General features: G+C 38.9%; 1 protein-coding gene across 8 annotated transcripts in view; it reads right to left on the bottom strand.

Annotated features, from left to right (window-relative positions):
• The window catches only part of CDC14A (cell division cycle 14A), a 188,182-nt gene that overhangs the window by 95,565 nt on the left and 68,566 nt on the right, over positions 1-24,051 (bottom strand). For all 8 annotated transcript variants that reach the window (XR_005788797.1, XM_040471106.1, XM_040471102.1 and 5 more), the window contains 2 exons: positions 11,036-11,102; positions 7,749-7,811 (listed from right to left, as the gene is read on the bottom strand). Coding sequence is in view for 7 of the 8 variants with exons in the window: in XM_040471106.1 (XP_040327040.1) it covers positions 7,749-7,811; positions 11,036-11,102 (130 nt within the window). In the remaining variant the exon portion in view is untranslated. The remainder of the gene's footprint in view (positions 1-7,748; positions 7,812-11,035; positions 11,103-24,051) is intronic.

The following is a 24,051-nucleotide window of genomic DNA, read 5'->3' as shown; positions in this document are numbered from 1 at the left end:
AAAGAAAGAAAGAAAGAAAGAAAGAAAGAAAGAAAGAAAGAAAGAAAAGGAAGGAAGGAAGGAAGGAAGGAAGGAAGGAAGGAAGGAAGGAAGGAAGGAAGGGAAAGAGAAAAGGAAGGAAGGAAGGACCCATTCCCAGACATGCAGAATTGACCAATGCTTCCTTATAAACAGTTCCCACATGGGCTACATTATAATGTGGCTAAGATAATGTGAAATCACCTTCTAGAATAGCAATGCTCTTTTACCTAAAGAATACCCTGTAGGTGAAAATAGCAATAAAAATGACTTACTGCTAGAAAAATCACTAGAATATCTCAGGAGCAAAATTTTCCACATTCAGCCTGTCATGAATGAATGAGAAATTCTGTGTAGACAACTAATCTGCTCAGCAAGAAAATGGGGCTTGTGGTGAAGGTCAAACATGATAAATTCACAGAACGAGGCAGAGGGATATATAGATTCTAAGATAGCAAATGGTAAGAATAAAGGTTCTCACCCCATACATGAAGAGATGAAATTACAGGAAACCTCTTGAGAAAGAAAAAAAAAAAAAAAAAAAAAAGACTGGACCCAGCAAATATACTGAGCAAATAGAAGGTATTTAATAAGTGTTCAATAAACAAACTGAAAAGTAATCAACTGAAGGCCACAAAGAATGTAATGCAGCTTCTTGTCCCCCATATAACAAAAGTTTATCTGTACACCGTTATTTCTGTAGAACAAAGCTTTCCAACAAAATGTAGATCCCTGGGCAGAGACGGGGGCAGCCAGAGTCCCCTAGGCCAGTCATCAACAGCTATGGGCTATGACCACAGGGTGCTGAGCAAATATTATTTTCTATGTATGCCTTGAGGAGAGAAACAAAAGGAGGCCCTACGCAGTGACTCCACACAGGCAGTAACCAGTCTTTCTGTCACCAGGTCTGCAGTAGCCAAGCATGGCTCTAACCACGTCCATCAAGTAACCACTGTTAACATGGTCCAGGTTTGTCAGCATGGAAAAGCAAAGGGCCAAGTCCATAATTCCAGGAAATATCCTCATACTGACAATGCTGCATCACTGAAAGCATTTTTTTTCTCAAAAAAAGGAAAGATTTATGGGGGGGGGGAGATAAAAAGATAGTGGAAGATATAAAATAGCTCAGAGAAAGGAGTCAAAGTGATTTCGTAGTTTTTTGAAGTAGGCTTTACATAAACTTTAAGCTCCATCTAATCCCCAAAAAGGTATTTAAGGCAATTCCTAGGGATTGCGTGGGCCAGATTCGGGTTGGGGTAATGAACATAAGCCACAGCAGTGAGGCATATCCACACGCTGCCACTGAAGCTTGTTTCCTTGCACTTCTCTCCTCCTCCCGTCTCCCCAGGAAAGGGTGCTGCTGAGTTTGTCTGTGTGTGGCCAACATAGACACATCATCAAAAAGGACAAGCCGTCTGGTAAACAGGAGAAAGCCCCTCGGAGACCACCAAACCACAAACTAAAGACACAACTTCAAATTCTCTTGGATAAATAACAACTGCTTAAAAGCAGCACCATTAATGATTAGTGGCGTGTAGGCAAGGCCTTATTTACCCAAGAAAGAATGTTAAAAAGATTGACCAAAGGGGCGCCTGGGTGGCTCAGTTGGTTGGGTGTCTGACTTTTGCTCAGGTCATGATCTCACGGCTTGTGTGTTCGAGCCCTGAGTTGGGCTCTGTGCTGACAGCTCGGAGCCTGGAGCTTGCTTCAGATTCTATGTCTCCCTCTCTCTCTGCCCCCACCCCACTCATGCTCTGTCTCTCTCCCTCTCTCAAAAATAAATAAACGTTTAAAAAATTGAAAAAAAAAAAAAAAAAAAGGTTGACTGAAGGCAGACTCAGTGGATGGGTGCTGTTATTTCTAGGTCTCCCAAGCAGGACATCATCCTACATGAGCAGTAACAGTATAGAGGTAGGGCCAGGGTACAGCTCCTCACGTCCACTTAGGTGCATAATTTGAATACTCAAGCTCTTTCATCTTCATTGTTGTTTGCCAGGGCAAAAGGTCTATTTCCATTTTTCAAGCGACCTGATTAATGGCTAGGTTTCGAAAGAGTGGCTGCTTTCTTAGTTCTGCGAAAACCCGAAAAGAAATCTGTTGGGAAAGTATGAATGTTTTGACACTGGTTCTTAGTAGAAGCTTTTGGACCACATTCTCACAGTTACTTCAGGGGACCTTGGTGGCCGAGCTCCAGAATTACATCTGTTTGATCAGTGCAGATGTGAAAAATGCACAGGCAACAGCTTGGCAAGACCTGAGAGGCCACATGTCGGAAGATACTTTTGGTCATCAATTATTAATGGGCCATTTTGCAAGTCACATAAAAATAAAGCAAGAGCCTGAGATATCTTACCCCAAGCCTTCTAAATATGACAGGACCTTAACTCTTAGGTGAACAATTAGATTACCTGAAGCAAGAAGACATAACCTGTTCTGCTTATCCAAGGCTTCACGTCATTCTGAAGGACCCCGACTTTCATGGGCAAACCTGTCCTTGTGGAATCTGCCCTCTCGCGGGGGCGCCTGGGTGGTTCAGTCGGTTAAGCGTCCGACTTCAGCTCAGGTCATGATCTCACGGTTTGTGGGTTAGAACCCTGCATCGGGCTCTGTGCTGACAGCTCAGAGCCTGGAGCCTGGAGCCTGCTTTGGATTCTGTGTCTCCCTCTCTCTCTGCCCCTCCCCTGCTTGTACTCTGTTTCTCTGTCTCTCTCAAAAATAAATAAACAGGGGCGCCTGGGTGGCGCAGTCAGTTAAGCCTCCGACTTCAGCCAGGTCACGATCTCGCGGTCCGTGAGTTCGAGCCCCGCATCAGGCTCTGGGCTGATGGCTCGGAGCCTGGAGCCTGTTTCCGATTCTGTGTCTCCCTCTCTCTCTGCCCCTCCCCCGTTCATGCTCTGTCTCTCTCTGTCCCAAAAATAAATAAAAAACGTTGAAGAAAAAAATTAAAAAAATAATAATAATAAATAAATAAATAAATAAATAAATAAAAAATAAATAAAAAGAATCTGTTCTCTCACTACACATGGCTATTGAGCCCTTGAAATGTGACTAGTCCAAACTGAGACGTGCCATGGAGCAAACTACACACCGAGTTTTGAAGGCTTAGTCTCAAAAATACAAACGTTAAAATACATCATCAATGATTTTTATATTGATTACACGTTGAAATGATATTTTGCGTAAATTGCATTAAATAAAATATATTTAAACTAATTTCATAATTGTTTTTTTCTAAATGTGGCTACTAGAATGTTTAAAATATATATAAATACTTTTCATTATATTTCTATTGGACAGCACTGCTATAGACCCATGAATTGCTGGAAAGATAGATATAACCTTTTGCAGAATGAGCAAACATTTATCTATAGACCTTATAAAACAAGTATTTCTCATATTCTGCTGACCTTGTCATTAACAACATTTTTTTAATATGAAATTTATTGTCAAATTGGTTTCCATACAATAGCCAGTGCACATCCCAACAGGTGCCCTCCTCAATGCCCATCACCCACCCTCCCTCCTTCCCACCCCCATCAACCCTCAGTTTATTCTCAGTTTTTAAGAGTCTCTTATGGTTTGGCTCCCTCCCTCTCTAATTTTTTTTTCCCCCTCCCCAATGGTCTTCTGTTAAGTTTCTCAGGATCCACATAAGAGTGAAAACATATGGTATCTGTCTTTCTCTGTATGACTTACTTCACTTAGCATAACACTCTCCAGTTCCAACCACATTGCTACAAAAGGCCATATTTCATTCTTTCTCATTGCCACATAGTATTCCATTATGTATATAAACCACAATTTCCTTATCCATTCATCAGTTGATGGACATTTAGGCTCTTTCCATAATTTGGCTATTAACAACCTTTTTAAGTAGAGTTCTTATCATAAAGCTCCCCTTCTATCACACATAGAGATGCAGTCTCATTAATTTAGGCTTTTTCTTGAGCCAATTTATATATGAAATGTAGTACAGTCAAGTAGTGCCTTTGAGGGGCACCTGGGTGGCTCAGTGGGTTAAGTCTCCAACTCTTGATTTCATCTCAGGTCAGGATCTCAGGGTTCGTGAGATTGAGCCCCATGTAGGGCGCTGTGCTGACAGCACAGAGCCTGCCTGAGATTCTCTCTCTCCCTCTCTCTCTGCCCCTCCCTGACTTGTGCTCATGCTCTCTCTCTCTCTCAAAATAAATAAACATTTTTTTTAAAGTGTCTTTGAAAAGCTTCATCCTGACATCCCCCAATAATCTAAGATTTACATTCTCCTAATTTGCCATCAATGATAAAATTTTACTTTGAAAACCACAATGTCCCTTCAAAACTAAGCGCATAGAACTAGAGGGTATTATACTAAGCAAAATAAGTCAGTCAGAGAAAGGCAAATATATGATTTCACTCATGTGGAAAACAGATTAACATAAGGGAAGGGAAGCAAAAATAATATAAAGACAAGGAGGGGGACAAAACATAAGAGACTCTTAAATACAGAGAACAAACTGAGGGTTGCTGGAGGGGTTGTGGGTGGGGGGGATGGGCTAAACAGCTACGGGGCATTAAGGAAGACACTTGTTGGGATGAGCACTGGGTGTTATATATAGGGGATGAATCACTGGACTCTACTCCTGAAATCATTATTGCACTATATGCTAACTACCTTGGATATAAATATAAATATAAATATAAATATAAATATAAATATAAATATAAATATAAATATAAATATAAATATAAATATAAATAAATAAGAAAACCACAATGTCTTCATTGGAATACCAACTTTGCTGGGGCAAATGGAATATGTGAATCTAGCTATCCCCCACGTTCAGCAAATGTCCAGAGTCACTAAAGCAGGTGGGAGAACAGTGAGAGAAATTATGACAAGAAAGGATTAGACCCACAGATTGTCAAAAAGAGAGTTCCTTTATTTATTCAGTAAGCAGCATTTATGAAATGCTCACTCCCTGAAAATCATGCTTCTATTTGTGATTTTCTTTTCCTAGGCTTAATGATAGAATGGACATATCATTCTCAAAAATGGAAGTAATTTGACAGAAAATGTCAAATGTTCACCAACTGCCACCTGTCTCTCATTACCTGAGTTTTGTTGTTATTGTTGTTGTTTATTCAGGTGAGGATATGACCACATTCTTAACAGATTTTTTTGGTTGGCTGGTTGGTTGGTTGGTTGGTTGGTTGGTTGGTTGGTTTGCAAGAATGAAACTGTACTGTTTCAGGTTTTTCAACAGCTTTCCAACTACTTCTCAACATCAACATTAAAGTTTAAAAAAAAAAAAGATGAAGGAATAAGTAAAGTTATCAACTAATTTTCTCTCTTTATTGTGCTATTTGTTCCTTCCTCTCCCTCTTGAATCCCCACCCCAATACCTTCTTTTAATGGAAATGGCTTTTGTTTTCTGCCATAGAATGTTCTCCATGCTCATATACATGGAACATGAAACTTAACAAATTTGGAAGCCCACTTTAAGAATATAAAATTATGGGGCAGCCTGGGTGGCTCAGTCGGTTAAGCATCCAACTTCGGCTCAGGTCATGATCTCAAGGTCCATGGTTCAAGCCCCGCATTGGGCTCTGTGCTGACAGCACAGAGCCTGGAAGCTGCTTTGGATTTTGTGTCTCCCTCTCTCTCTGCCCCCCCCCACCCCACTCATGCTCTGTCTCTCTCGAAAAAAAAATTAAAATAATTAAATATATATATATACACACACACACACATATATATAATTATGAATATAAAATTAGGTATAGGACCTTTCTTTTTTTTAAGTAGGCTCCATACCAGTGTGGGGCTTGAACTCATGACCCTGAGATTAAGAGTCACATGCTCTACCAACTGAGCCAGCCAGGCACCCCTTAAAATTAGGTATAGGACCTTAAAAGGTGCCCATGCAAGTGGGGGGGGTCTCTAAAATTTAAGCTTTGTTAGCTTCATAGGAAATAGCTCTGCTCATATAATACAGACATAATATATGTATATGCAGGGTTTGAGGGGCGGATTCTTTGGTCATTACTAAAATGCCATGATAACAATGCTTTTGTGGTTAAAAAAAATACTTAAGGCTTTTAATAAATTGCACTAAACTTATTAATAAATTTAGCACTATTTATTGATTTGAGGAGAAGTAGCAGCTTTATGATGTTAAAACTTTCTATCCAAGAACTCAGCATAAATTTTTCCCCTTAGTCATGTCCCAAAGAATTTGCAATCCAATAAGAAAAAATAAAAGTTTGTACACAAATAGCCACGATACAGGAAAAGTGGAAAGTACAAATTGTAACATATGAAACTGAAGAGAGAAAATACTCAAAAGAGTTAGAGCTGATCTGTGTAGATCTGGCACGCATGAAATGGGAGGAGGGGAACCGTTAAAGGAGATGGGCACCTGGCAGAAAGGAAGCTCGGCCAGGGCACAGGGACACTCAAGAAGCAGTAAATACGCAGCTCGGTGGGGCTGGCATGCAGAGGGCACACAGTGAGCAAAGTGAGACAAGGAGAGCAAGAGGGCTGGAGCCCATCCATGCTAAGAATGCCAGGACAGAGGACTCTATCCTCAATTCTGCAGGGCAGTGCAGTTTGGGGCCAAGACAGGCCAAGACGAGAGCTCTGTTTTAAGATCAGTCAGTCAAGTGGGTGCAAGACCAATAGGAGAAGGGCCAGGGCTCATTAGAGTGGTTACCATAGTCTACGACAGAAGGTGTGAGACCTGCGCCAGAGTGAAAGAAGTAGAACCGAAAGGACAGGAAAGATGAAACACACCACAGGGCACCAGCAATGAGAATGCAACTACTGGTTAGATCAGGGAGGGAAAGAGAAGTGTTTCTGTTCTTATGCCTGAGTGAACAGCGGGATGGTGGTGCCATTAATACAGATGAATGAAGCAGAAGACCATGTTTGAATGAAACACAATCTCTTTCCACATGTTATATGTGAAGTTTAACATGTAAGCAGGCTATCCAAACAGATATCCTGAACTAGAGCCCAAAGTGGGAGGGCTGCCCTCTCTTGCTAAGGAGGGGGACACATTTCACAACTCTTCTGGAGGACCCCAACAGAAGAGCTCCCTTTCATAGAATGTTGAGCCTACTCACATTCTACAGGCTTCTCATCTTCCAGAGAAACTAACTGCTTCTAGACTCTTCCTCCTCCTACTCAGAAAGTGCTCTCCTTTAACATCTTAGAGCACAGCCTAGCTGGGACAGCCCTTGACTAAACTCTGCATCGTTGAGCAGGCAAGACATTATTCAAAAGCTTTGTGATGCCACAGGAAAAAAAATTCACCCAACCCATAGAACTAGGTAAATTCAGCCATATTTCAAAATAAAATTTATGCAGCAGAAACCAATACAAGGCAAAAGTCCAATTTTGTCTTAAACAGAACCTGAATTTTTAAAATAACAGTAACTCAGTTTCACTACCAAACTACACTTTGAAATTATTTTTTCTTATAAACTAAATGTGCAAAGTAATTACTAATAGAGGTTTGATACGAGAATATTATAGATACGACATTTTCCCAAACCAAAATTTGGGTGACTGCTGGTTCAAAGGTAATAGCCAAAGCTGAAAGGACAAAACTGACAGCTATGGAAAATGCCAGAATGCGTTTATTTTAGCAGTCACTAAATTTGCAATACTCGAGTGTTGGGGGGTGGTGGGGTACAGGGATTTTAATTAACATGAAGTTATATCTTGCAAAACATTAAAATGTACAAACCTCGTAATGTTCATATTCATCCACATCAAATGTCTCAAAGTCAAAAAATCCATGTTGTAATCCCTAAAAGCAGAACTTGAATTAGTTTTTCCACACCAAATTGATAACTTTTAGCCATTCCTGCTCACAAATGACCCTCACTAACCTGAAGGAAAAAGCTTGAAACCTTTCATTTATAACACCTATCTAGAAATCATCTAATATTAGTAATTTTGCTTTGAGACTTTCTTACAAGTGGGACTGAACACTTAGAAAAACATGAAAATATGTCCTGCAAAACGGATCTAGAGTCCTAATTTACATTGTTTTGTGTGTAAATAAATTAATTATGTATATAGGGGTGCCTGGGTGGCTCAGTCGGTTAAGCGTCTGACTTCGGCTCAGGTCATGATCTCACAGTTTGTGAGTTTGAGCCCCAAGTCAGGCTCTGTGCTAACAGCTCAGAGCCCGGAGCCTGCTTCGGATTTTGTGTCCCGCCTCTCTCTTTGCCCCTCCCTCACATGTGCTCTGTCTCTCTCTGTCTCTCAAAAATAAGTAAATGTAAAAAAAATTTTTTTAATAAATTAATTAATTATGTATATAAAATGGAGCATACTAGCAAATATATAGTTAAAACCCATTTGGGAATGACGCAATTAATTCATATCAAGCCATGACAGAATACCTAACAGTGATTAACTTTTCAGATAGGAGAAGAAAAATCAAATTTGTAGGTGCTTTTATTTTCCTTTCAGCATTAATGAGATACTTAGCAAAAAGGGCATTTTTACTCAATAGGCCCTTATTTGTCCCTGCTTTGAGAGAATTTGTTTTACAGTAATAGTTTCTGACAGAGTACAAGTGTACTAGACTGCTCTTACACTTTAGAGGAAGAGCTGATATTTTTAACAACACAAAGAAAACGTGCATTACTCCTTTTCAAAACGATCCAGCTTGCTCAGATATAATATTTTGAAGAGGACAGAGTCTCTTCTTTTATGTCATGAAGCTATACAAATTATAATAGAGTACAAACCCACAGTTGCTTTTAAAAATTATGTATTCAAGTCATTAAAAATAGGAGAAACTGTTAAGCCAAGCTGTGGTGCATCTGTATTTGAAAATATTTTACAGACCAGTGTTTTCCAAAATGCAGAGCATGGACCACCTGCAGCAGAAGCACTGACGGTAACTTAGATCTAAAATACCAATTCCTAAACCCCATGCCAGAACTATTAAATGTGATTCTTTAGGGGTAGGACCAATATTTTAACATGCCTTCTAGGTGATTCTTACACACCATAAGGTCTGACAACACTGTTTTGTCGACCCCTACCGTTAAGAGCAAAACAAGTTATTTACATTATTTCATCTTTAAACAAAGCAACTCAGTTGATTCCAGTGAAAGCAGTGAGAAGAGTAAACCCTGAGCTATAACCTTCCTTCCTTTCTCTTCATTTAAAGTGTGGGTTTGTGTATGTTTCTGTGGATAGTTCACACACATATGAATTGTGCGTGTGATGATGCCCATACAACAAAATCACAAAGATATGCTTCCTAAGAAGGTAACACTGCAGCTGTAAACTGTCTGCACTCTTAGGGGGCATGGTACTCATTGCCAAAAAAATTGCCCAGACCATGATGGCTTGTATAAAGTGTGTGCCGGGGGGTAATGTGTCTCAGTCGCTTAAAGACATGTTGAACACTCTATTAGGTCTTTCTAAAATCTCATCTACATTCAGGTAATATTAACCCAAACATTTGATGAAACAAGAAATTTACAGAAGATGTTTTTCATGAACAAAGTACAGCTTCCCTCTATAACAGGAAGGATGTCATAAATTTCTATATCGAGTTACCAAGTTACCATAACAGGTGGGGATATTCCAGGGTGAACTCTTTCTGAACTTCATAAATTTATAAAAGAAACAGCCTGTACAAGATGGCAGAATAGGCGAAATAATAATAACAATAAAAATAACAACAATAACAATAAACAAGTACTTTCTTTCCCTCAGGCATATTTTTTAAATGCTATAATTAGGGTTCTTAACTTGTGTTACTAGAAGTCTATGTTGGTGACATTATTTGTGGGGTGGGCTAGAGTATTTTGACAGTTTTTAAGTGAAAAGAAAAATATTTGAAAACTATTTTAAAGTCTTACAGAGTTTAAATTCATTTTTAAATGAAATATCAAAGTCAAAAAACATACATAACACAAGGATATTTATCATACCAATTTTCTCAACTCAAAATGTAGCAATTATATTATTATATTATATTATATTACATCATATTATATTACATTATGGTAGAGAAAAGAAACTGGAACAAGAATCACTGCCGATAGTGTGTTTACAGTCCTTGCCAATGGATTCTGCAACATGTACATTCCTGACTGATAAATCATGGCTGTATGTTCAAGATGGAATGATGCACTTTGAACCTTCATTCGAATTCACACTATAAAGTGCATGACTTCTCAGTAAATTAGTGCTTCTAGAACACATTCTTAAAATTCTCAAAAATATTTTAGATTAACTTCTCCTTTATATATATGAATAAATAACTATGCCTTTAAACTATACATACAGTGCATCAAATCACCCAGGGGGATTGGTCAAACAGACTGCAGGGCCCCACTACCACAGTTTATGGTTCAATCAGTCTTGGATGGGACCGAGAATTTCATCTCTGACAAGTCCCACGCTTTGACAAACCATTGATTCATAACATACCCTTGATATGGTAGGTAAATCTGAGTTAGAATTAGCCCTGCTAAGAACTCCCTGTGGCTCTGAAACTGACTTCACCTCTCTGGGGTTGTTTCCTCGTCTATAAAGATGAGATAATATCTGGCCTACTTACTACTTCACAGAGGTGTAATAATATCCAGGTAGGAAACCAACATGGAAATGTTCTCCACACTGACAGAGGTGTGGGTTGGCTTCCTGTCTCTCCCACACCAAGCTCTAGCTTGATAAGGAAGCTGAACCAGTGACAAAGCAATGTCACAGGCAGAGCAGCAGATAGGAGTGATCCATCTGCCGAGGGGGAAAAGAAACAATTTAAATGAGAAAGGGAAATCCCTTCTACCTCAATAAGGAGTTACAGAGTTACCCGCAGACACCCCTTCAATTTGTCCAACAATCTATATTTTACAGATCAATCATTGTTCAAGAAGTGGAAAGCCTTCTGCTTACTGCCTGTCCTCTCTTCTCTCCAATGAAAAACAAGAATATTGACATTATTCCTTTCTCGTATTTTGAAACTACTGTGTCAACTACAGTAAGGAGAATTATTATTACCTTTCTGATTCCCTGCAAACAGTCGAGGATGGTGAGATTGTAAGTGCAATTTCCAAAGGAAGCATCCCTATAAATACACACACACACACACACAAAAACAAAACAAAAAAACAATACTAAAAATGTACATTCAGAATATTCAAATAAGACAATACCAAAGACAATTGAAGATATGCTTGTTTGGCTTCACAGCTGTCAACATGGTAAATTTATGCAACACATCAGATACTACTAGTTAACTACTCTTACATCTTAAATGAAGCATTTCTGAAACTGCTTTAATCCAATAGGCATAATTAATAAGAAAAGCAAATTCAAGAGCCTGAGCTCACAAGTCAGCTTGCCTTCATTCAAGTTCCAACTCTGCCACATACTGGCTGGGACCTTGAACAACTTATTTTACTTCTGTGAGTCTCGGTTTCCCATCTCTGAAATGATGTTACTGATGGTATCTACCATTTACAGGATTATTGTCAGATTACATTTAATAAATGGAAGTCCTGGAGCGCCTGGGTGGCTCAGTTGGTTAAGTGGTCAAGTCTTGATTTCGGGTCAGGTCATGACCACATGGTTTGTGGGGTCAAGCCCCACACTGGGCTCTGCACTGACAGCACAGATTCTTGGGATTCTCTTGGGATCTCTCTGCTTGGGATTCTCTCTCTACCTCTCTCTCTGTCCCTCCCCTGCTTGTTCTCTCTCTCTCAAAATAAATAAATAAACTTAAAAAAAAGAAAAATAAATGGAAAGTCCTTCATATAAGAGCCTGGCACATAGGAAGCACCTAAGAAATACTATGGTTTTTCTTGGTATTATTAACAATGACCTGAACTGTTCCATTAAGTAAAAGATTTATAATCACCAATGGTATTCTCATAGAGGAACAACCACCTATCAGGAATATGGTAAATACAAGCATAAAAATGTAAGGAGGACAATGTAGGCAGGTCAACAGAAGCTAGCTGCTATTTTCCTAGATTAAATGACACCCCTCCTATCTACCCTCCCCCCCAAAAAAACAAAAAAAACTATGGAAAAAGCAGTCATTCTTCCAAACAATCTCCTCTCAGGATCCAGGAGAACTTCTAATGAAGTGTTATATCAAAAGGAGTGGGAACCTACTGCACCGAAAATTGAGTACTTCATACTTTATTTAAGTTTTTAGAGCAACCTGCTTTAGGCAACATAAAACTGAAGTATCAAGTTCAGGTGAGGTTAAGCAAGAACTGGCACTGGAGCTTTAACACTAGCAATGTTCCAAGGTGTCCAAGGCAAGAAACTTGACCTCCAGGCTCTCAGTCTCTCTGCCCAGCCCCCAATGCTGACCTGAAGGAATAGAGCTGTCAGGCACCTGCCAATGACAAAGTCGAAGGCACCACACAAAGTTGGTTCAAGGGCAGCAGTAGGGAAGGTGCCAGATGATGCTCCATGGGGAGAAAAGGACCTTTAAGTGCTTTAACATATAATTAACATAAAACTGAGTTTTATATCACCCAATGTAACTTGAACCTATGGCTGCTAAGTCATGAATTAAAATGAAGCTTCAATGTCACTGGATTTCAACATCCTGATAACCTAATATAAAAATAGGAAGTAAGCAAAGCAACTTAAAAGAAATGTTTAAGTTCTGAAGCTTCAAAGTTTTTTGTTTGCTGAAGCCTCGCTCAACAAGGGGCTTAAACCCATGACCCTGATATCAAGACCTGAGCTGCTTAATCGACTGAGCCACCCAGACACTCTTGAAACTTCAAAGTTAACCTACGTTAATAGGAAGAATTATTCTACATATGTAAATCTGATTTCAAGACATTTTTTTAATGCTATCTGAACTCACGGGTCAGTGCAAAGCAAAGTAGCCCCTTTTCCAAATATCATGTAAAGACAAACCATGTATTAAAAAGCAAATTTTAATGGACTAAACCAGAGAAAGGTATAGCTTGGGATCTAAGACAAAATAGCAGTTTATATAAAGAATCACATACTCCTTTGCAGGCACTTGTCTCTTTGGGTCAAGGTTTCAGAATCTTTCATGTGTCATGGAACCCTTAGAAATCTGATGAAGCTTGTGAACCCCTCTTCTCAGAATGATGTTTTTAAATGAATAAAATAAAATATATATGAATAACAGAAGACTAATTCGATTAAATTTATCAAAATATTAAAAAAATAATTTATAAGACATATTTAATTATTTACTGTTTTATTAATATGTAACAAGACCTAGTAGGTCTAGTGATGACTATAATTTTGAAGAAGGAATGAACATAAATAATAAGAGATATGAAACATATAAGATGCATGTAAAAATTATAATGGGATATAAAAATGTCTGTAATTTCTATTGTGACATTCATATTGCTAATACAACTATAGTTTATTTCCAACATTTATAATTGAATATAATTAAGATAAGTGAAAACAAAGACATTTTTTGTCATCCAAACTCAGTGACTCTCTGAACTATCTCTGCAGACCCAAGATTAAAAATCACTACTTCAGTAAAGAAAAAATAAAACAAAAACAAAAACTTTCTTATTTAAAATAGTAAAACAATTTTAAGAACTGGAGGTGCTCTTATTCTCTGAAGTATATTTTCCCATGCCTAGACTCACCTAAATGAGTTCACATAGATAAGTCATAGAAATGCTCCAGACCCAGTCTTTCTGACTGTCTGCAAAGTTTGGTGAGACTGTCATGATATCTCTTGGCCTATCACAGCCACAAGTTTTACCAGTGACTGAAAAGAGAGCTCTGGTGACCTGGTGATCAAATCTATAGACCTGAGAGAGGAAGACGAGTTAACATGCCATGTGACAGAATTAGGATATAAAGCGGTCACAGCAGGATGGAAAGACAGGTAGAAATTTACAGCGTGAAATATAATAAGGGATGCGATAAAATTAGGTCACATTCTCAGAACTGGGGAGAGGAGATGACACACCAAAGGACATTACACCCATTCCTCAGGAGAATTAATCCTCATGACAGCCGCACAAGGACAAATAGGTTCCCAAACCTGCCTCCATACTGAGCAGGAGAAATGGCTTATTAGTGGAACCTGGCTCCTACTTAGACAAAGGAGAGCAGCTATAAAAGTGAACAGACACAAAAACATGTTATATGTTCTCTGGGGGGAAAAAGTGAGAGAAAGAGAAGGTAGAGATGGCAGACTGAACACATGTATCTACCAAATCCACACTAAAAAGAGAATTTTGAAAGGCTTTTTAAGAAAGAAATCCAACAAGCTCAGGGAGAATAAGAGAGCAGAAGATAGCAATAAAATTGTGAAAGCTGGAAATCAGAGGAGTGGTAGTAAATTAGAAAACCAAGAAAAGGGAATATTAAGGTGACAAAGCCAGAGAATCCACCTAATAAATACTAGAAACGTCCCATAAGGCTCAGGAATTGGCAGCACTGGGTTCTTCTGGAGGTAGAATGAAGGAAGTGACTGACATAAGATTGAAAGTCCACTTAAGCTGAGAGATTTTATTCTATAAAAGAAACATTATCTCCCATGTTACAAATCAATCTTCCCTGCTTCCCTTCCCTTCCCTCAACCACCCAATACAGTCAGAAGCATCTAAGAATGATTGGCCCTGGAAGGCAGCAAGATACCTGCCCCATACTACGTTCAAGTTTGAATTGGAGGATTGCTTCAGGATTATTTTTCACCTATTTTTTTCTAAGAAATGGAGATGGTTAGGAAAATACCAGGCTCCGTTAACTACAGAAGTCCCTTTGAGTCTGAAACTGTATCATTATTCAACACAACTGATGATCACTTTCTTCTCCAGGTATCTCCTCTGGGTCCTTCCCAACAGAATTTAAACACTTTCAGGTCTCTACCATCTTTAAAAGAAAAAAAAAAAAACAAAAAACAAAAAACTGTCCCAAACTTTCTTGACTCGACATCTCCCTTCAACCACCACCCTCTCTTGAGACTCCTCTTTAAAACAAGACTTCTTCAGGGGCGCCTGGGTGGCTCAGTCGGTTGAGCATCTGACTTTGGCTCAGGTCATGATCTCGCAATTCATGAGTTCAAACCCCGTGTCGGGCTCTGTGCTGACAGTTCAGAGCCTGGAGCCTGCTTCCGATTCTGTGTCTCCCTCTCTCTCTCTGCCCCACCCCTGCTCATGCTCTGTCCCCCGCTGTCTCTTAAAAAGTAAAATAAAACATTAAAAAAAAATTTTAAAACAAGACTTCTCTGAAGAATTACTTCTCCCCCTGCTCCATTTTCCCTCCTCTCACCTCTTAACACCCTCTGATCTGTTTCCACCCTCGTCCACACCACAAACATGTCACACTAAAGTTACCAATTATCTTCATATTGCTACGCCTGGGGGGCTTTGTTTTTAATAGAGATAAAATTCACAATTTATCCTTTTTAAAGTGTACAAGTCAGTGATTTCTTTTAGTATGTTCACAATTCCTATTACCACTAACTCCAAAAGAGCTATAGCCCCCAAAAAAGAAATTCAGTGCCATTTTCAGTGACTGCTCACTTTCCCTCCCCACTTGCAGGCAATCAGTAATCTACTTTCTGTCTCTCTGGATCTGCTTCTTCTAAACCCAGGGAACATTTCCCAAGCATCATTTTACTGAGTTTGTCAGCAATAATAATACTCCTTTGAATACTGTCTTCACTGGCTTCCTGGATTTTTCTTCTACATCTCCACACACTGCTACTACCCAATCTCCCTGGCAAAGCCATCCCTCTCCTCCAAATCCTTACAAGTTAGAGCTTCTCAAGGTTCAATCCCAGACTCAAATTCTTCTCACTCCATGCCCTCTCCCTAGTCCAGGACGAGTTCCCATGTATCAGCATCACCTGGATGGTTCCTTAAACTCAGAATGCTGGATCCCACCAGAAATCCTGATCCAATGGGGGCAGAACCTGAAAATCTGCATTTCTAACAGGTTTCCAGGAGGGTACTGATGAAGCTGGTAGAAAGGAGCACATTTTGAGAACTGCCCTACACAATCTAATCCATATAAACTGCCATCAATCTACGAATGACCCTCAAATTTCTGTCTCTAGCACAAACTCCTTAAAACTGCAAAACAGGGGCACCTGAGATGGCTCAGTGGGTTGAGCATCCGACTCTTGATTTCGGCACAGGTCATGATCTCAAGGTTCGTGGGAACCTCCCTCCCTCTGCCCCTCCCCCACTTGCTCTAACTCTCTCTCTCTGTCTCTCTAAATAAATAAATATATATTTTTAACCACATACATGACCTTCTCATTTGGGTGTCTTAAGGCATCTCACATTCATTGTGAAAGAAGACCCTCTTGCAGCTGCCCCCCCAAAACAACAACGATAATCCAGTCCTCCAGCGCTATCCCGTAAAAGAGGCAGCTTCCACAACCCCTCACGCTAGAACTCAGACGTCCCTGCATCTCTCATTCCCCTTATCCCGTCCACCACAGTGTCCCATTACCTTCCCCTCTTAACTGCCTGCACTGACTTCTCTCTGATACCCCGCCCCCGCCACCTCTCAGGTGGACTCCCGCAACAGCTTTTCCACTCCCCACCTCTCCTTGCTAATCAGTCTTCTAGCAGCAACCAGAGTGATATCTGTTTTAAAGCACACCAAATCCAGTCACTCTTCGACTATAACCCTTCACTGACTTCCGCTGTTCTCACAGGAAAGTTCAAAATGTCAACGAATGTATCCTGGTGATATCTGGCCCTGCCTGTGTAGGCCTCCTCATTTTATGCCCCTCTACAATCTGCCCATCACACCTTGCCTGAGGTCCTCCGAGAGGGCTCTCTGATCTCACCACAGGACCTATGCTCTTGCTGGTCACAGGTCACCTGCTGCCTTCTGCCTAAGTTACCCTACCTGTCCTTCAGATCCCAACTCAAAGATCAAAGTCTCCAGGGAAAAACCTCAACCCCACCCTGGCTAGAGCAGGTCCCCAACTTTTTTTTATTGTACTTAATCAACTATAGTTTGACATATCGTGGCATGCTTATTTGATTCTCTGCCTCTCTCTGTAACAGCCTCAAAGAAGACAGGATCTATACATTTTTTACTTACCCTTCTCTCCCTAGTACCTAACATACTGCTTAGCACAAAATAGAGATATTGAATAAACATTTCAATTAAGTAAAGGAGCTTGTCAAGTGATATTAAACACACTTTTATTTTAACCCAGACACTTTAGAGAGACTATAAAGAGCTTTTACAACTTACATCACTACACTAATGTGATATAAAGTTTTAAACTCCCACAGTTTTTATCACAACTACAGCTCCCAATTGTTTACGTAACTCCCAGTTTGCTTTTTCACTCATTTATCAATGTATTCATTCACTCATTCATTCACTCATTCATTCATATTTATTGAGCCAAATATTTACTGAGTTGAATAAGAGGACATGTATTGTTTGTTACCTCTCCCACAAAGGACCACTGAAATCCACAGACTTCAACTGTGGGAAAAAGTATGCACACCCAATGCTGTCTGGGGACACCACAGCCCTTACCTTTATCTGTCATGATAGTTTTACCATGCATTGCATTAACTCCCTTAAATAGGTAAACACCATGCTGCTCTTCATTCAGAGAGAAGTTCATATCCCAACACCCAGGGTTTCTAATCACTCATCTCTGCTGAAGAAGAAATTCTACATTCCTCCCCAATATGGAAGACTAAGGTTACAGACAACAGTTGTTTAGACACATCCAAATACAAATTTAACCCAACCTCATGCTAGACCATCTAAACTCCATCCAACACAACAACTCTCTTTGTAAGTGTGACGTCCAGCATAGTAGCGAAATGAACCATGAAAGTATTATGAAATGATTATAAAAATCCACTAACTATGACCTTGGGAGTGGCTGGCAGTCAACAAATATTTGTTGAATGAAAAGCTAAATGAATATTTGAATAGATGAAGCAACTGGAACTTTATTATATTTTTGCATTTATTTTCCAGAGAAGCAATAGGAGAAACATTAAATTTAAGAAAACTAGAACCACCATCCACAATGAGATAAAAAGAGAAAGTGCTGAATCCCACTATTGTCATAGAGCATAGGCTCCCACAAAGTGATTACTGAATGAATATTCAACAATTTTCAGAACCCAAATTAGCACTGGTGGCTGTATTTACACCACAGAAATCAACAAACCCTTTTTACTTACAGAGCCTGTTTACCAACATACCACTGCTTGTAGCCTAAGAATCTAGACATCACTGTGAAAGAAGCAACCTTATAAATGTTAATAATGAGGAGCCAAAACGGGAGATGAAAGAACATATTCACACAAAGCAATAAGAAGGCATTTCCGGTAATGAAGCTGTTGGAAACAAAGAAAGAATAAAGAACAGAGTCACGGGGTTTAAAATGTAGAGACTACAGGGGCACCTGGGTGGTTCTGCTGAAGCGTCTGACTTCAGCTCAGGTCATGATCTGGTGGTTCATGGGTATGAGTCGCATGTTGGGCTCTGTGCTGACAGCTCAGTGCCTAGAGCCTGTTTCGGATTCTGTGTCTCCCTCTCTCTCTGCCTGTCCCCCATTCACACTCTGTCTCTCTCTGTCTCAAAAATAAACAAACATTAAATAAATAAATAAATAAATAAATAAATAAATAAATAAATAAAATGTAGAGACTACACTAAAGAATACAAAAGAGCTGACAGAAGAAACATCGTGGATGGCTATGATCTACGTATGTTTTAATTCCATGATTCTCTGTGAGTTCTCTGGATAACAAATAGTTAGGAGGTATGCCAATATCTTCAGAGCAATGGGTTGGAAAGCATCTCAAAGATTCATCTAAGCACCTTCCAAGCACTGACCTAAATCCAACTACACAACCGCACAAGAACATGAGCTTCTTTTAAAAAAAAAAAAAATTTTTTAACGGTTATTTATTTTTGAGACAGAGAGAGACAGAGCATGAACGGGGGAGGGTCAGAGAGAGAGGGAGACACAGAATCTGAAACAGCCCCGGGCTCTGAGCTGTCAGCACAGAGCCCAACGCGGGGCTCGAACTCACAGACTGTGAGATCATGACCCGAGCTGAAGTCGGACGCTCAATCGACTGAGCCACCCAGGCGCCCCAAGAACATGAGCTTCTTAAGGACCGATAATGTGTCCTTTATGTCTGCATGCCCAGAGTCTAGCACAGTGTTGGGTCCATTAATGTTTTAGATGTCAAATGAATGAATAAATGATCACTACCAGGAAATCATTCATCTTATATCTGAACAACTCTAGTGGCTGGGAACAACTGACCCAACAAAACAAAAATTATATAAAACAATTTTGAATCATAAACTATGTACAATAATGAAAATTCAATCTAGGTCATTGCTGTCCAACGGAAATATGATGCTGTCCACAAAAGAGAACCAAAATTATAATTTTAATTTTGTTCAAAACCATATTTAAAAAAGTAAAAAGAAACAAGTGAAATCAATTAGTAACATATTTTCTTAATCAACATAATTATAAAGAAGACAATTTTACATTTTTTATACCAAATCTTCAAAATCCAACATATATCTTTAACTTACAGTCTCAGTTTGGACTAAACAAATTTCAAGTGCTCAAAAGCACACAAAGCTGCTAGCTACCATACTGGACAGTTCAGCTCTAGACTATATTGTATGGATACCTGGGAACTAGACAATGCCCCAAAATATTCACATAATTATCCAAACTATACTTGACTTCCAGTCTCTGAACAAACCCATGACACATAGGTACTAGCTCCAGAGAAAAGAAAGAGCTGATTGCGTGTATCACCTAGGCTACAAGATGAAAAGGTATTTGATGAGAATTCGTAGGGAGAACAGAGCCATCTCCCACTCAAAGAGCAAAATCAAATGACTTCATGGGGCAGCAAAATCAAAAGCTGAACACAACCAGTACCTAACAAACACAGAACCCAGAATCTCCTGCTTTTCAGATTTAATGTAAGGCCATACAGTAATCTCTCTGTTCATCTAAAGAAACGGATATGTAAAAATTCATTTCTAAATCATGGCTTAAAAGGTTACATAAAGTCAGAATAGGATCTGTTTAGAACTAACAATAATGGGCACCAAAAAAACAGATCAAGCACTGTGCTCTGGGCCTTTTATCAACATGTGAGTGCCACCCATTTAACCACATTAATTCTGCTTCACAGATAAAAATAATAGTAAATTGTCTTTAATCCAGGTATCGAAAAGAGCTTCATCTACAAGACATTCAACAAAATAACTATGTTCATTAATGTAAATGATTGCAATCTTTTTCTAAACCACCTTTATCACTGACTCTTCAGTAGAAAGTCTGGTAACACCGATCTGGGACCGTAAAAATAAGAATAACAAAAAAAGTTATCTGAACCAATTTTCACATTGAAGCACTGCCATGTTCCAAAAACAGAATAGATGTAACTCACTTCCTTACATGTAGTTAGTGGGTCATAAAGACCCTGACAGTTGTTTCTGTTCTCAGATCCTATATAATGGTGCTTATTTACCACTATAACAAGAAAAATCTGATAAAGAGACTGCTTTTCATGGTAGTCCAAGTTACTCAACATGCCCTAGCTGTTGAGAATGGATTCAACAGTTTGTACTGGATAAGCCATCTACTTTTATCTATTTTCAACACTCAGGAAACTGGCACAACCTCAGTACTCAAAACTAATGCAGATCTTTTCATCATACGAAGCATTAAAAACAAAGGTTTATTAAACATCCATGAGGGCAGAAATAACCCCAAAGATCACCACTGAGAAGCAAAGAGGTAGCCATCAGAAGGAAAAATTGAAAACAAAAATAAAATCTTTAAAAGGATAAAATAAATTGTTTCTATATTTTTGATACGCAAGAGAAAAACATGGTAAGGAAAACTTTCCCTTTGAAATACAAAGTTAATTGCTAAATACACTTTGACAAAAATCACAATATCATATTTAAGTTAACAAATATCTGGCTCAACGTTTCCTGTGAAGAGATAGATTTTATAATAACATCTAACATCTACCAGCACATGTTTACTTTGCTTTAGAAGAAAGAAGGCAGCCTAATGCCAAGTTCTAAGTGGTTGACCCCTTTGAGCCTTTGTTCAGAGACCTACAAGTTCTGGCATGCCCAGATGATCTAGAGTCATTGCTTCAGAGATTTCCCACTAAGACTCAGCCACATTAAGACACAGCTCAGCAACAGGGATATCACTAAGGGTCATCCCCAAAACACAACAAACCCCTCCCTTAATACAAACAGTACAGATTCATTTTAATGACAAATGTCATTAAAGGACTGCCTTTGGGAGGTTTGTGGGCCCTCTGGTAAGAAAGGTTTTCTAGTCTCACACATCCTGTAAGAGAAAAGTTGTATGTTCCTGTTCATAGTAGATAAAATGCTATCATTTGACAAGCCATCTATTTCCAAGACTCTCAGGAAACAACATAAAAACAGTTCCACAAATGACAGCATATTATTCTAATCCCAAGAGATCCACTTTGTTCCACACAGGTGTGGATCAGGAAATGTGTCCTAGAATGTTTCAGAACACTGGTGCTGCCGGATAGGAACATAAACTGCAGGGAGTGGGAAGGGATTCAGGATGAAGTACTTTGGAAGAGCTGGCGCTAAACTAAGTCAAACAGATCCCTCTATTACTCAGAGCCATTCAGAATCTTTAAAATGAGAATGTGCTTTTCATTTTTTTATTTTAAGTTTATTTATTTTGAGAGAGAGAGTGAGCACATGAGCAGGGGAGGGCAGAGAGAAAGGAAGAAAGAGAATCCCAAGCAGGATCCTCACCATCATCATGGAGGCCAAGGTGGGGCTCAAACTCACAAACTTCAAGATCATGGTCTGAGCAGACCAAGAGTCCTACATTCAACTGAGTGAGCCACCTAGGCATCCCAAGAATGTGCTTTTTAAACTTCTAAGACGGAGAGTTCTAAATTTATTTGACCTTTGAATCTTTTTATTATTTTTATTTTTATTTTGCCACAGCAGATCACATAGAGCCATGTTTCTCAAACTTGGCAGCATACTGGAATTATGTAGAAAGTTTCTGAAAATCCCAATACCCAAACCTAATACCCCAGACCAATTATGTCAACATTTCCAGGAGTAGAACCAGGCACCAGTATTTTTTAAAACCTCTCAGACTTTTTAAAACCAAGTATAAGAACCAACATAACTTTGGGAAATACTACCTATAGGTCTAGCCTCTTCCCCAAGCTAAAATAAAATAGCTACACAAAAATGCATTCCTGGGCCTATCCAAGAAGAGACTTGCAAAAAAAAAAAAAAAAAAAAACAAAACAAGAACAAAATAGAAAAACTAAACTAATAGTTGGAGATGGAACATTCAACATTCAACCAGCTTTATTCCATTGGTAATCAGCAGAGCACCCTTACCTCAGCCTCACCTCTGTACCTAGTCAATGTTTGTCATGTCATGCTTTCTGTATTTGTCTTCAAAACTGGGACTCTGGATGTTCTTTATTGTCTGTACTGTTTCACTCCCCACTTAATATTATATGTCATAGAAAACTTGACTTTAGCAGATTTATGAATCATCATCGATACTACAAAAACTTACCAAACTGACACATATGGATCAATAAACAAAGAAGTAAGTGTAAAACAAATTTAAAAGCACAAAAGACATCAAAATGAAGACTTGTGCAATTTCCATGTTTTGCAAGGCTTAGAGTTTTCACAAATACTGTTTTATGAACGTCAGAGAATGCAGATTTGAAAACCACAGCCACTGACTGCCAAGAAAACAATCTGAGAACTGCACTCAGAGTTGGTGGTCTCATGGGACCTTAGACAAGCACAATTAATATGAGTTTGTAGAACAATTGGTCAATAGTATAGACTATGAATCTGGTAGTATGCTGAAAGGAAAAGTACCTAAGAAGATTCACACCAGGCTTGCCAATTCAAACTCTGCTGACTCTGACCCTAGAACTGAAAGGCCCTTGTTCCCTGGAAGGCCAACTGCCAAGCCAACACTAAAGATGGATGGACTCAAAGAACTGAAGTAGGTGAAAAATACCCTCTTCCTCTAGTTTTCAGCCAATGTCACTCTTGACAAACACATTGACTATCCTTAACACAAGCAAAAGTACATTTTTTGACACATTTACTTTACAATTAAATGGAACATCCTAATACTGACTTGCAAACAGTAACATCACAACAAACACTCCTTGAGTGTCACAACAGCCAGAAATTCAACTATCTCTAAAGTCTACTATAATCAATGTAATCAAGACTAAGCAGTAAATGGGGATTCGGGTGAAGGTGGTCAAAGGTACAAACTTTCAGTTATAAAATACCTACTGAAGATGTAATGTACGACATGATGACTACAGTTAACACTGCTGTTAGACTTGAAAGTTGCTAAGAGAATAGGTCCTAAAAGTTCTCCTCAAAAGGGGGAAAAACTTTTTTTTGTAACTCTCTGACATGATGGATGTTAACTAAATTTATTGTGATAATCATTGATGTCAATTACATCTCAATAAAACTGGGTGAAAAAAAAGAATAGGCAGTAAAGTTACCCAACTCTTTTTATTTTTATTTCCCTCATCTTTACAGAATGTTTACCTAAGGTAATATAAATCTATAATCTACAGTTTTTTAAGATAAATCCAAAAGAAAAACCTCAGTAAGACAGTCCTTTCAGTTATAGTAATGTGCCTGTACTGCAAACATCATAATGTATAATATCCTGCCTAACCTACCATTATAAAAGACAAGCTAAGCCATGCAAATGAAATCACAGCACCTAAAATCAACACCTGGATTGTTATTTTCCAGTTTTCATCCTAGCATGAAAAGGCAATCGTGGTGCCTACCTCTAACATCTCCTCCAATCCCCAGTTTCAGGTTTAAACCTCCTTCTTCAGTATTCCCATAGTACCTATCTCCTGAATTGAACAAAGCACGACAATTGTCTTACATACCTACACACTTACAAACTATGCACTGAGTTCCCCAGAACAAATACCTTGCTGTCCTTATCCTCCTAAGAT

The sequence above is a fragment of the Herpailurus yagouaroundi genome, unplaced genomic scaffold (assembly GCF_014898765.1).
Source record: "Herpailurus yagouaroundi ecotype Mexico unplaced genomic scaffold, PumYag 77, whole genome shotgun sequence".
Classification (NCBI taxonomy): Eukaryota; Metazoa; Chordata; class Mammalia; order Carnivora; family Felidae; genus Herpailurus; species Herpailurus yagouaroundi.
This window is presented reverse-complemented; position numbering and strand designations above follow the sequence as displayed.